The sequence below is a fragment of the Nerophis lumbriciformis genome, linkage group LG37, assembly GCF_033978685.3.
Source record: "Nerophis lumbriciformis linkage group LG37, RoL_Nlum_v2.1, whole genome shotgun sequence".
Lineage (NCBI taxonomy): Eukaryota > Metazoa > Chordata > Actinopteri > Syngnathiformes > Syngnathidae > Nerophis > Nerophis lumbriciformis.
In genome coordinates this window covers 10,135,207-10,149,718 of record NC_084584.2, presented here as the reverse complement: position 1 = coordinate 10,149,718, position 14,512 = coordinate 10,135,207, and the positions used below count along the sequence as shown (strand labels likewise).

Here is a 14,512-nt window from a genome sequence, read left to right as displayed (position 1 = left end):
TTCATATTGTTTTCATTATCATTGCCCAAAGTCCCATGGTCCACTTCCCTTCACCATATATGGAGGTCAGCTTTTATTTTGCTGTCTGCAGCTTCTAACTTTTTTTACCCGGATGTTCTCATCACATTAAAATGCAATGATATCAATTTTATTTTAGATATAAAAACAAAACACACACACAATCAGAGCAGATGAGTTACAAGTTGTTGTTGTTTTTTTTAATGTTTTCCTTAATAAATACAAACTGTTATTGTCATTTGAATGCCAGCATCTTTACAAAGCTGTGTTGCCGTAGGTCCTACAAAAGAAAATGTCGTCATAGTGCAAGTCAATAAAACGAGAGGAGAGGGTGTTTTATATATATATATATATATATATATATATATATATATATATATATATATATATATATATATATATATATATATATATATATATATATATATATATATATTTAAATATAAACATATATATATATATATGTTTATATATATATATATATATTTAAATATAAACATATATATATATATATGTTTATATTTAAATATATGTTTATATTTATTTATATATATATATATATATATATACAAAAAAAAAAAATATATATATATATATATATATGTATGTATATATACACACACACACACATATATTTTATAATAATAAAATTTGGACTTCTTACATCGACTCCATGGCACTGCTTTGTTCCGTTGTGCTTGATTACATACAAAAAAAAACCTTACAAAACGAGTTAATTGTCTCGAGGCGTTAATAAAGCTTTGAAATTTAGAGAGCGATTTTTATTTGAATTGGTTGCATAGGGTTGAAAAAGTTACTGAAACGTTTAAAAAAGAAAAAAAAAAATCATCAGCTGTCTATAAAGGATGAGATGAAACATGATTGGCTGCACACACAAATAAAAATGTCCCTTACTTGTAATGTTCGACAGCGACAGAAAACACTTAAAAATGGAATAAATGTGAGAAAGTTGTCAGTTTGAGTAAAAAAGGATTGAAAGCAGGGAGGAAAGACGGAAGGGGGCGTGCTCTCTGTCTCCCCCTAGCGATGCTGCATTGCCACTAACTACACCATCACACGCCCCCAATGTACTGGAGTACTTTTAACCCTCCTAATCCAAGTTTTTTTTTTTTTTTTTTTAAAGAACAAAAAAAAAAAAGTTAAAATTTGCCGAGCGAGCGTCCACCTTAGCAGACCTCGGGGGCCTTGGGGACGGCGGCGGCGTCCACCGTGCCGTCCGTGGAGCCGGCCGTGTGGGAGCGGCCCCGGTGGTGGTCGGCCGTGTGCGAGCGCGAGCGGTTCCCCTCGGTGGTGTGGGAGCGCGAGCGGGGTCCGTCGTAGGACGTCACGCTGGAGCCCGAGGCCGTGCGGGACCGCACTAGGCGGGTCATGCTGGCGGCGGGCACTGAAAGGGAGAAGATTTGAACACAGTCATGCCATGTTTTTTCCCCATGTTAGAATCGTGCAAAAGTCCCACAAAAATTTTGATCGGCATGCTATCTGTGCCCTGAACCTCTGGCCTGGGGTCAATCGAAGCCGAAGCATACTTCTAAGGTGCCGCCAAGTGCCCAAATACATGATTTTTAGGTTTAAACATACAAAATTAACTAAAAAGCTAACATAAAACATTACCATGCTAATATAAGAGACGGTAGCATGCTTCCGAGATAGCACAAAGTATCAAAAACCATGACTTTTATGGTAAAACATACAAAATTAGCTAAAAAGCTAGCATAAAATTTGAGCATGCTAATATAAGAGACGTTAGCATGCTTCCAAGATAGCGCCACGTATCAAACCATGATTTATAGGTTAAAACATAGAAAATTAGCTAAAAAGCTAGCATAAAATGTTAGCATGCTAATATAAGAGACGTTAGCATGCTTCCAAGATAGCGCCAAGTATCAAACCATGATTTATAGGTTAAAACATAGAAAATTAGCTAAAAAGCTAGCATAACATGTTAGCATGCTAATATAAGAGACGTTAGCATGCTTCCAAGATAGCGCCACGTATCAAACCATGATTTATAGGTTAAAACATAGAAAATTAGCTAAAAAGCGAGCATAAAATGTTAGCATGCTAATATAAGAGACGTTAGCATGCTTCCAAGATAGTGCCAAGTGTCAAACCAGGATTTTTAGGTCAAAACATACAAAATTAGCTAAAACGCTAGCTTAAAATGTTAGCATGCTAATATAAGAGATGTCACCGTACTTCCAATATGGCACAAAGTATTAAAAACCATGACTTTTATGATAAAACATACAAAATTAGCTAAAAAGCTAGCACAATATGTTAGCATGCTAATATAAGAGATGTTATCGTACTTCCAATATGGCACAAAGTATCAAAAACCATGACTTTTAGGGTAAATCATACGAAATTACCTAAAAAGCTAGCATAAAATGTTAGCATGCTAATATAAGAGACGTTAGCATGCTTCCAAGATAGTGCCAAGTGTCAAACCAGGATTTTTAGGTCAAAACATACAAAGTTAGCTAAAACGCTAGCTTAAAATGTTAGCATGCTAATATAAGAGATGTCACCGTACTTCCAATATGGCACAAAGTATTAAAAACCATGACTTTTATGATAAAACATACAAAATTAGCTAAAAAGCTAGCACAATATGTTAGCATGCTAATATAAGATATGTTATCGTACTTACAATATGGCACAAAGTATCAAAAATCATGACTTTTAGGGTATAACGTACACAATTAGCTAAAAAGCTAGCATAAAATGTTAGCATGCTAATATAAGAGATGTAACTGTACATGGCACAGAGTATCAAAAACCATGACTTTTATGATAAAACATACACAATTATCTAAAAAGCTAGCATAAAATGTTAGCATGCTAATATAAGAGATGTTACCGTACTTCCAATATGGCACAAAGTATCAAAAACCATGACTTTTATGATAAAAAATACAAAATTAGCTAAAAAGCTAGCATAAAATGTTAGCATGCTAATATAAGAGACGCTAGCATGCTTCCAAGATAACGCCAAGTATCAAACCATGATTTTTAGGTTAAAACTTACAAAATTAGCTAAAAAGCTAGCATAAAATGTTAGCACGCTAATATAAGAAACGTTAGCATGCTTCCAAGATAGTGCCAAGTATCAAACCATGACTTTTAGGGTAAAACATACAACATTAGCTTAAGAAGCTAGCAAAAACCTCAGGATGCTAACGATCTCACAAGTATTCCAGCATACTTGCTCGACAGCACTGAGTACAAACCGTGTTTTTTAGGTTGAAACATATGGTATTAGCTAAAAAGCTAGCATCAATCATTAGCATGCTAATATAAGACATGCTAACATACTTCCAAGATGGAGCCAAGTATCAAAAATCTTGACTTTTAGGTTCAAACATACAAAAGTAGCTAAAAACAACACGATTTTTACTTTTAAACATACACGATTAGCTAAAAAGCTAGCATAAATCATTTGCATACTAATATAAGAGACTTTAGCATACTTTTAAGATGGCACCAAGTATCAAAAACCATAACTTTTAGGGTAAAAACCTTAGCATGCTAATAGAAGAGACGTTAGCATGCTTCCAAGATAGCGCCAAGTATCAAACCATGATTTTTAGGTTCAAACATACAAAAGTAGCTAAAAAGCTAGCAAAAAACCTTGGCATGCTGACGTTCTCGCAAGTATTCCAGCATACTTGCTCGACAGCACTGAGTACAAACCGTGTTTTTTAGGTTGAAACATATGGTATTAGCTAAAAAGCTAGCATCAATCATTAGCATGCTAATATAAGACACGCTAACATACTTCCAAGATGGCGCCAAGTATCAAAAATCTTGACTTTTAGGGTAGAACTAGCTAAAAAGCTAACAAAATGGCTGGCCCATAAAAAAGATAATAATATGATTGTGGAAATGTGTCAAAAATTCCGCCTGTCCAGAAATATTAATGTTCAGTTACAGTGGTTATTATGGTGGCCGTCAGTTTTCCAATCAATCAGTTGACAACTTAGTTATTGATTTATTTTTTAATTAACTAACAAAACTTTGTATTTTAAGCTTTTTTTTTTTCTTTTTTTTTCTGAAAGCTTCTAAAATATACTGAAAAATCCAGAATGGGGCGGCCATTTTGATATATATATATTTTTTTAATTTATATATATTTTTTTAATAGTATAAAAATGTCAGCATTTTCTCATTCCATTCCAGTGTTTTACTGTTGTTGTTGTTGTTTTGTTTTTTAATAGATCAATCAATCAATCAATCAATGTTTATTTATATAGCCCTAAATCACAAGTGTCTCAAAGGGCTGCACAAGCCACAACGACATCCTCGGTATAGCCCACATAAGATATGTTATTTGAAAATACTTTTCAAATGTTAGCAGACACTTTAGGTAGCGGTGTGGCCGATATCGGCCTTAATTTCACTTGGTATCCGATGGAAAAGAAAATGAGTGATATCGCATGCCATAATCGTCACACTGCTAGTGTCCTTCTCGCCACAAGGGGGCAGCAGAACTTACTGTATCCCATGCCCTGAATGAAGTACTTGAACGCCTCAGTCAGCTTGGCAGGCTGCACAGGGGAGGAAAAAAACACAATAGTTTGAGACGCAGTACTCCGCACGGCCACAGGAGGTCGCCAAACCTCAACAGAGATAACCTCCTATCTTCTATAATATGATGTTTGTCTATGTTGTTTACACACCTGGTCAATCTGGGGCATGCCACCACAGTCGGCCATCTGGTGGGGAATAAATATGAAGTTAAATCATATGTATCAAGTTAAATCACGTACATAAACACTTTTTAATAATTAAACAAGGGCATATTATTAATTCTGCTCCACGCAGCGACCACGCACCATTACGCACCCCGCCGTGCTCGACCGCACGTTTAATCGCCATTAAGTAGGTCAGCGCCGGTTAATATGTCACTACATCTTTCCATCGGGACAAATACATGCCTCACCTTGAGCAGCGTGGTTTTTGTGGGGTCCAGTTTGGTGTTGCACTCCACCTGCGCAAATAAGACACTCCATTAGGAACGCCCGCACCGTGCGTTTGGACCCCGCCCACGTTTCCATTGGTCCATTATGAGGCAAAAGCGTCTTTACTCACCACGGCGTCCACAGCGGGAGAGTTGTCGCCCACTACCAGCAGGCTGGGGCACCTGCGGTCAAAGGTGAAAGGGGTCAACAATTGGCCAAAATGTATTTAAAAAAAATATATATGTACATATATACATATTGTAATAACTTGAAGTAAATAATGAAGATTAAAAACCAATTACAAACAAAAAATTAAAATAACTAAATAAATAAATGACTTATTTTTAACACGTTAATGACTGAGACCCTTATGGGTCCCCGGGGCCTTTAACGGTCACCAAAATTGAGGCGAGGCCTAATGGTTTTGAAATTGAAAAAAAGCATGCGCTGGATTTGCCCATATATGGGCAGGGAAGCGAAAAAAGTGAAAAATAATCTGGTTGGACGTAAATTTAAAAAAAATTAAAAAAAATAATTTATATGCTTTATATTCCTGAGTTGACTTAAAATACATTTCCTAAAAAAAACGGGACGTGAATAAGTTGAATTGGGACAACTAATCAATAAATACATTGACGCCAAACACCAATTTTTAATTATTTAAAAAAAAAAATCATGTTATAAATATAGTTTGTATTATATTTAAATATACATGTATTTAATTAATATATAAATATTTTATTAAAAAACATTAATTTTTTTTTTTAAATCCCCAAAAAAACGACAACACATTAATTATAGCTTTAGTAATTTTTTACTGGTCTTTTAAAAAAAATTAAATTAAAATTAAATTAAAATTATTTAGGAATATAAATACTTTATATTCCTGAGTTGACTTAAAATACATTTCCTAAAAAAACGTGACGTGAATAAGTTACATTTGGACAACTAATTATTAATACATTGACGCCAAACACCAATTTTTAATTATTTAAAAAAAAATCACGTTATAATAAATATAGTTTGTATTATATTTAAATATACATGTATTTAATTAATATATAAATATTTTATTAAAAAACATTAATTAAAAAAAAAACCAAAAAAAAAACGACAACACATTAATTATAGCTTTAGTAATTTTTTACTGGACTTTAAAAAAAAAAAAAATTACAATTAAAATTATTTAGGAATATAAATACTTTATATTCCTGAGTTGACTTAAAATACATTTCCTAAAAAAAACTTGACGTGAATAAGTTACATTTGGACAACTAATTAATAATACATTGACGCCAAACACCAATTTTTAATTATTAAAAAAAAAAATCATGTTATAAATATAGTTTGTATTATATTTAAATACACATGTATTTAATTAATATATAAATATTTTATTAAAAAACATTAATTTAAAAAAAACAAAAACAAAAAAAACGACAACACATTAATTATAGCTTTAGTAATTTTTTTCTGGATTTAAAAAAAATAAAAATAAAAATAAAAATTATTTAGGAATATAAATGCTTTATATTCCTGAGTTGACTTAAAATACACTTCCTAAAAAAAAACGGGACGTGAATAAGTTAAATTGGGACAACTAATTAATAATACATTGACGCCAAACACCAATTTTTAATTATTAAAAAAAAAAATCATGTTATAAATATAGTTTGTATTATATTTAAATATACATGTATTTAATTAATATATAAATATTTTATTAAAAAAAACATGAATTTTTTTTTTTAAATCATAAAAAACCCGACAACACATTAATTATAGCTTTAGTAATTTTTTACTGGAATTTAAAAAAAAATTAAAATAATAATTATTTAGGAATATAAATGCTTCATATTCCTGAGTTGACTTAAAATACATTTCCTAAAAATAAAAAAAAAACTTTCAATAATTTTATCTAAAAAATGAAAAAAAAACTTGTCATTTTTTGGGATTAATTTAAAAATAAAAATATATATATATATTAGCAAGAAAATTATGTTGGTTAAGTGAAAAAATAATCTGGTTGGACGTACTTGAGGGTTCTGACGTTGCTGCCTGGAATGGGCCGCTCGATTTCCAAGTCCCTCCGACTTTAAAGACACACAAAAAAAACAACCAACATTTAATCGTCCCGCCTTTTAGGAATTGTCGGGCCGGCAGGCGGACCTCTCGTAGGACTTGATGAAGAGCTGCAGGTTGAACTGGTTCATGTCCTTCATGACGTGGTGGCGGTACGTGGCGACCATGTCCTGGTTGTGGTGGATCTCCTCCTGCCGCCACAGTTAGCGCCGTCAGGCTCGCGAGCAGGAAAACAGAAACGGGGGGGGTCAAAGAGAGGCGTACCTTGCCAAAGAGGTGGCTGATGACCAGGTCGGGCAGGGCGTGGGTCCAGCCGCTGATCTGGAATCAGATGCTACGTTTAGCCATATTCTTGTCGAAAGTTTGCGGACACTGTGGCACACAACGTGATATTTGTGTGCGTGTGTGTGTGTGTGTGTGTGTGTGTGTGTGTGTGTGTGTGTGTGTGTGTGTGTGTGTGTGTGTGTGTGTGTGTGTGTGTGTGTGTACCATACCTTGTGTGCAGCCCAGTCCATCCAGCCCTCGGCACAAGGGTTGATGTTGATGAGCAACAGACCCTCCACCATCTGCGGGTAATCAAGCTGGGACACAACACGTAACATTGATTACATTAGATAAGATTACATCAGAGTCATCCTAATAGTACATTCGGTCCTCTTTTTCCTCCCCGAGTCATTTCCGGGAACTCTCGAGCAGATTTTAATTTTAGAAATACAACTTAATTTTTCAGACTTAAACAAAAATAGCAAAAGGCATACCTCTCGTATCTGGGATGGAAAAAAGGAAATTAACACATTTTTGTGAAATGTACTTATGATTAATCACTTGAAGAAATGTTGAATAAAAAAAATCGAATAAACTTGTGAAAATTTTGATTTTAATTTTAGAAATACAACTTATTTCTTTTGAATTAAATAAAAATACCAAAAGGCACATCTCGTATCTACGAGGGATAACAGGAAATGAACACATTTTTGTGCTATGTACTGATAATGAATTAATGAAAGACACTTAAAATATAAAAAAATCTAATAAAATATTGTACATTTAGAGTTTAATTTTAGAAATACAACTTGTTTTTTTCAGAATTAAAAAAAATAGTAAAAGATGTATCTCGTATCTTGGATGGAAAACAGGAAATTAACACATTTTTGTGCAATGCACTAACAATAGATTAATTAAAGACACATAAAATATAAAAAATCTAATAAAATAATGTACATTTACATTTTTAATTTTAGAAATACAACTTATTTTTTTCAGAATTAAAAACAATAGTAAAAGATGTATCTCGTATCTTGGATGGAAAACAGGAAATTAACACATTTTTGTGCAATGCACTAACAATAAATTAATTAAAGACACATAAAATATAAAAAATCTAATAAAATATTGTACATTTAGATTTTAATTTTAGAAATACAACTTGTTTTTTTCAGAATTAAAAAAAATAGTAAAAGGTGTATCTCGTATCTTTGATGGAAAACAGGAAATTAACAAATTTTTGTGCAATGCACTAACAAATAAATTAATTAAAGACATATAAAATATAAAAAATCTAATAAAATATTGTCCATTTACATTTTTAATTTTAGAAATACAACTTATTTTTTTCAGAATTAAAAAAAATAGTAAAAGGTGTATCTCGTATCTTTGATGGAAAACAGGAAATTAACACATTTTTGTGCAATGCACTAACAATAAATTAATTTAAGACACATAAAATATAAAAAATAAAATAAAATATTGTACATTTACATTTTTAATTTTAGAAATACAACTTATTTTTTTCAGAATTAAAACAAATAGTAAAAGGTGTATCTCCTATCTGGGATAGGAAACAGCAAATGAAAACATTTTTGTGCAATGCACTAATAATAAATTAATTAAAGACACATAAAATATAAAAAATCTAATAAAATATCATCAATTTAGATTTTAATTTTAGAAATACAACTTGTTTTTATCAGAATTAAAAAAAATAGTAAAAGTTGTATCTCGTATCTTGGATGGAAAACAGGAAATTAACACATTTTTGTGCAATGCACTAACAATAAATTAATTAAAGACACATAAAATATAAAAAATCTAATAAAATATTGTACATTTACATTTTTAATTTTAGAAATACAACTTATTTTTTTCAGAATTAAAAAAAATAGTAAAAGGTGTATCTCGTATCTTGGATGGAAAACAGGAAATTAACACATTTTTGTGTAATGCACTAACAATAAATTAATTAAAGACACATAAAATATAAAAAATCTAATAAAATATTGTACATTTACATTTTTAATTTTAGAAATACAACTTATTGATATTGGATATCGGTCCGCAAAAAAACAAGTATCGGCGCAGCACACCAGGTTGGCCTTTTCTTGTATTCTAGTCAAGTCCTTTACAAAAAGGTAAACGTACCAGGCCACAGGCTAAAAGTGAGCTAGCAGCTATGCAACAGCTAAGCACACAATAGCACATAAGCTAGACATATGTAATAATGATTGAACAATTGTGTTGGCCCAAAAATCCTGCCTAGCAACAAGGGGCAAATTTGACGTAACCGACAAAAAAAAACTACTGTTGATCCAGTGACGGTTTATAGTGATACAATTCAACTTTCAGATCATTTTTTTTAGCTTAGTTGGTTGGAAAGCATATAAGACATAAATAATAGTAACAACAGTCTTCATACGGTGTTGATATTGGATATTGGTCCGCAAAAAGCAAGTATCGGCGCAGCACACCAGGTTGGCCTTTTCTTGTATTCTAGTCAAGTCCTTTACAATAAACGTAAACGTGCGAGGCTACAGGCTAAAATGAGTTAGCAGCTACGCAACAGCTCAGCACACAATAGCGCATAAGCTGGACAACATGTAATAATAGTTGAACAATATTGCAGTGTAAAACAGCACATTTGTCAATAAAACACATAGTATAGTTGCATATTAATTACACATACAAAGTCAAGGCATATTAGAAAGTATCCAGTAACAAGCGTGGCTGCATCATTGAATTTACTGCATCACGAGCTTAACTTCAAAAGTTATTGTGGCCACTAGGTGTCGCCAAAGAGAAAGTAACACCCCACTTTCAACGTAAAGACAACATAAGTCCATTAAAGAGGGTTGATATTGAATAGGTTAGTAGTTTAATTGTTCTGTTTGACTTAATTAAACCTTTTCTAACATTCCACACCTCTAAATATTACAAGTACGTTTGATTACTGCTGATATCGTATTGGATCAATATCGGTATTGGCCAATGATATTGGTATTGTATCGGACGTGAATAGGTTAAATCGGGACAACTAATTAATAATACATTGACGCCAAACACCAATTTTTTTTTATTTAAGAAAAAAATATAATTTGAATATGGTGTGTATTATATTTAAATATACATGTATTTAATTAATAGAAATATTTTATTAAAAAACATTAATTTAAAAAAAAATCAAAAACACCCGACAACACATTAATTATAGCTTTAGTAATTTGTACTGGACTTTAAAAAAAAAAAAAAAAAATTTAGGAATATAAATGCGTTATATTCCTGAGTTAACTTAAAATACATTTCCTAAAAAAAACGTGACGTGAATAAGTTAAATCGGGACAACTAATTAATAATACATTGACGCCAAACACCAATTTTTATTGTATTTTTTTAAAATCATGTTATAAATATAGTTTGTATTATATTTAAATATTCATATAAATATTTTATTAAAAAACATTCATTTAAAAAAAATCTAACACACCCGACAACACATTAATTATAGCTTTATTAATTTTTACTGGACTTTTAAAAAAACAAACAATAAAAATAAAAATTATTTAGGAATATAAATGCTTTATATTCCCGAGTTGACTTAAAATACATTTCCTAAAAAAACCGTGACGTGAATAACTTAAATCGGGACAACTAATTAATAAAACATTGACGACAAACACCAATTTTTAATAAAAAAATAAAAAAATCATGTAATAAATATAGTTTGTATTATATCTTAATATACATGTATTTAATTAATATATAAATATTTTATTAAAAAATATTAATTTAAAAAACAACCGACAACACATTAGTTATAGCTTTAGTCATTTTTTCTGGACGTTAAAAAAAACGAAATAAAAATAAAAATTATTTAGGAATATAAATGCTTTATATTCCTGAGTTGACTTAAAATACATTTCCTAAAAAAAACAAAAACCTTTCAATAATTGTATCTAAAAAAAAAAAAAAATACTTGTAATTTATTGTAATTAATTTAAAAATAAAAATATATATATTAGCAAGAAAATTAAGTACAGCACCAAACGTTCGGGGGGAAAAGGAGTAGTGTCGCTAAACTCTGCAAAAAGCGGGAAAATCTGAGTTTCCAATCCTGATTGCAAGCAACTGATTATTAAACCTGACTGACTGAGAGGAAGGAAGAAGGAGGAGCTCGGCTTACAGCGAATCTGGTCAGCATGTAGGCTCCGGCTCCCATTCCTAATCCAATAACGCTCTTCAGCCTGTGTCACACAAACAGACATGGAAGCTGTTAGAACAGGTTGGAACAACAATCTTCCACTAGAACGTGACGAGGCGGCCATTTGAGAACGGGCAACTTTTTCTCGTACCCAAAATGCTTGAGGACCAGCGGGAGCGTCTCGGAGAGCTCATCCATGGACGGGTACTCGTATCTGGGATGGGAAAAAAAGAAATTAACACATTTTTATGCAATGTACTTATGATTAATTACTTGAAGAAATTTTAAATGAAAAAAATCCAATAAAATATTGTAAATTTAGATGTTAATTTTAAAAAGACAACTTATTTTTTCAGAATTAAACAAAAATAGTAAAAGGCATATCTCGTATCTGGGATGGAAAACAGGAAATGAACACATTTTTTTGCAATCAGAATCAGAAATACTTTATCAATGTACTTATGATTGATTACTTGAAGAAATTTAAAATGAAAAAAATCCAATAAAATATTGTAAATTTAGATTTTTATTTTAGAAATACAACTTATTTTTTCTGAATCAAACAAAAATAGTAAAAGGCATATCTCGTATCTGGGATGGAAAACAGGAAATTAACACATTTTTGTGCAATGTACTAACAATAAATTAATTAAAGACACATAAAATAAAAAAATATCTAATAACATTTTGTAAATTAAGATTTTAATTTTAAAAATACATCTTATTATTTCAGAATCAAACAAAAATAGTAAAAGGCATATCTCACACCTGGGATGGAAAAAAGAAAATGCAAATGTACTTGTGATTAATTACTTGAAGACATTTAAAATAAAAAAAGTCCAATAAAATATTGTTAATTTAGATTTTAATTTTAGAAAAATAACTTATTTTTTCAGACTTAAACAAAAATATCAAAAGGCATACCTCGTATCTGGGATGGAAAAAAGGAAATGAACACATTTTTGTGCAATGTACTTATGATTAATTACTTGAAGAAATGTTGAATTAAAAAAATTGAATAAACTTGTGAAAATTTTGATTTTGATTTTAAAAATACAACTTATTTCTTTTGAATTAAACAAAAATAGCAAAAGGCACATCTCGTATCTACGAGGGAAAACAGGATATTAGCACATGTACTGATGATGACTTAATGAAAGACACTTACAATTACAATTACAATTTTAAATTTTACAAATGCAGCGTATTCTTTCTGAATTAAAAATAAAATAGTAAAAGGTGTATCTCGTATCTTGGATGGAAAACAGCAAATGAACACATTTTTGTGCAATGCACTAACAATAAATTAATTAAAGACACATAAAATATAAAAAATCTAATAAAATATTGTAAATTTAGATTTTAATTTTAGAAATACCGGTACAACTTATTTTTTCAGAATGAATAAAATAGTAAAAGGTGTATCTCCTATCTGGGATAAGAAACAGCTAATGAAAACAATTTTGTACAATGTACGAATAATTTTTTTAAGAAACTTAAAATGCAAAAATCGAATAAATATTGTAAATTAAGATTTTAATTTTAGAAATATTGTTTATTTTTTCTTAACTAAACAAAATATCACCTGTCTGGGATGACAAATGGCAAATGAACATATTTTCGGGCAATGTACTAATAATTAATTAATTGTAGAAACGTGAAACAAAATAATTTAATAAAATGTTGAAAATTAAGATTTTATTTTAGAAATAGAATTTAATTTTTCTGAAATAAACAAAAGTATTAAAAGGCACCCCACTTGTACAAACAACAAAACAGGTCGACTTAAAGAACATCCACGCTGATCTACCTGCTGCTTCAAAAGTCACAAACACGTGTGTGTGTGTGTGTGTGTGTGTGTGTGTGTGTGTGTGTGTGTGTGTGTGTGTGTGTGTGTGTGTGTGTGTGTGAGTGTGTGTGGCTCACCCAGTGGAAAAGGTGTTAGCTCCCTCGTGCTGCCCGAGGGCGTCCACGTGACACACGGCAAAGTGATGCAGGATCTCGGTCATGTCCTCATGGGTGAAGAGTGAGTCCCAGCAAGTTTTGTCTAGAGGAAGAGGAAGAGGATGAAGAAGAGGAAGAGGAGAGGCGTTGGCTAGCGACAGATGACCTCGTATAGGCACAGGTACAGGTGCATAGTCACAATCAGCTATACATACAGGAGTTGTCATGGAAACTGCGATACAACACAAGCTGTAGGCAATTTGAGGGGGAAAGTGGGCAGGGCTTACAGTTCAGTCCAATGTCATGGAAGGTGAGGATGACGGGTCGCTCCCCCTTGGGCACCCCCTTCATCGTACAGTGGAGTCTTCCATAGGGGGTCTCCACATCGTGCTCCTGCACACACACAATCACACTCTTTTTTACTGAAAAACATCTTTCACTGCTTTTTTAATGTTTATTCAGATTTTGATCAAACATAGCCAAATTATGAATACAATAAAATTATAATGCTAATTTTGGATTGGTATATATTTTTTGTTAATTCAATTTTCTATTATTTACGTATACAATTAGTTTTTATTTGTAGCATTTTACGGTAATATAGAATTGAATTAGTTAGTTAATGTAGTAATTTTTTAGAAAAATCATAAGAATAAAATGTGTATTTAATCTTTTTTTAATTTTTATTAAATACGTCGCAATACATGTTTAAAATACTTTTAAATAAATGTAATAAAACAAATGAATTGTAAAAAATGCACAAGTAAAAAATGTAATAAAATGTTATTTCCAATTTCCACAAATGTTGAATTGGTTTATTTTAAGAAATGTAGTTAAACATTTATAGAAATGTGTATTTAATATGTTTTATTATTTAATTTAAAATACAAAGTAAAAATACTTTAAATAAATTTAAGAAAAAAAAGTTGGTGCTTTAACCCCCCCCCCAAAAAAATAATAATAATACAAATAATATTCATACAATGAATAGTGTGTTTCTCCAAATGTGTTGATT

General features: G+C 31.0%; 1 protein-coding gene across 3 annotated transcripts in view; it reads right to left on the bottom strand.

Annotated features, from left to right (window-relative positions):
* Nucleotides 1–772: 772 nt before the first annotated feature.
* Nucleotides 773–14,512, bottom strand: part of ndrg1a (N-myc downstream regulated 1a) — a 32,226-nt gene continuing 18,486 nt past the window's right edge. For all 3 annotated transcript variants that reach the window (XM_061931431.2, XM_061931430.2, XM_061931432.1), the window contains 13 exons: nt 13,785–13,890; nt 13,480–13,600; nt 11,705–11,767; nt 11,536–11,596; nt 7,577–7,663; nt 7,347–7,403; nt 7,170–7,273; nt 7,037–7,093; nt 5,131–5,182; nt 4,982–5,029; nt 4,719–4,754; nt 4,535–4,586; nt 773–1,423 (listed from right to left, as the gene is read on the bottom strand). In XM_061931431.2, coding sequence (XP_061787415.1) covers nt 1,206–1,423; nt 4,535–4,586; nt 4,719–4,754; nt 4,982–5,029; nt 5,131–5,182; nt 7,037–7,093; nt 7,170–7,273; nt 7,347–7,403; nt 7,577–7,663; nt 11,536–11,596; nt 11,705–11,767; nt 13,480–13,600; nt 13,785–13,890 — 1,062 coding nt within the window. In that variant the 3' untranslated portion in view covers nt 773–1,205. The remainder of the gene's footprint in view (nt 1,424–4,534; nt 4,587–4,718; nt 4,755–4,981; nt 5,030–5,130; nt 5,183–7,036; nt 7,094–7,169; nt 7,274–7,346; nt 7,404–7,576; nt 7,664–11,535; nt 11,597–11,704; nt 11,768–13,479; nt 13,601–13,784; nt 13,891–14,512) is intronic.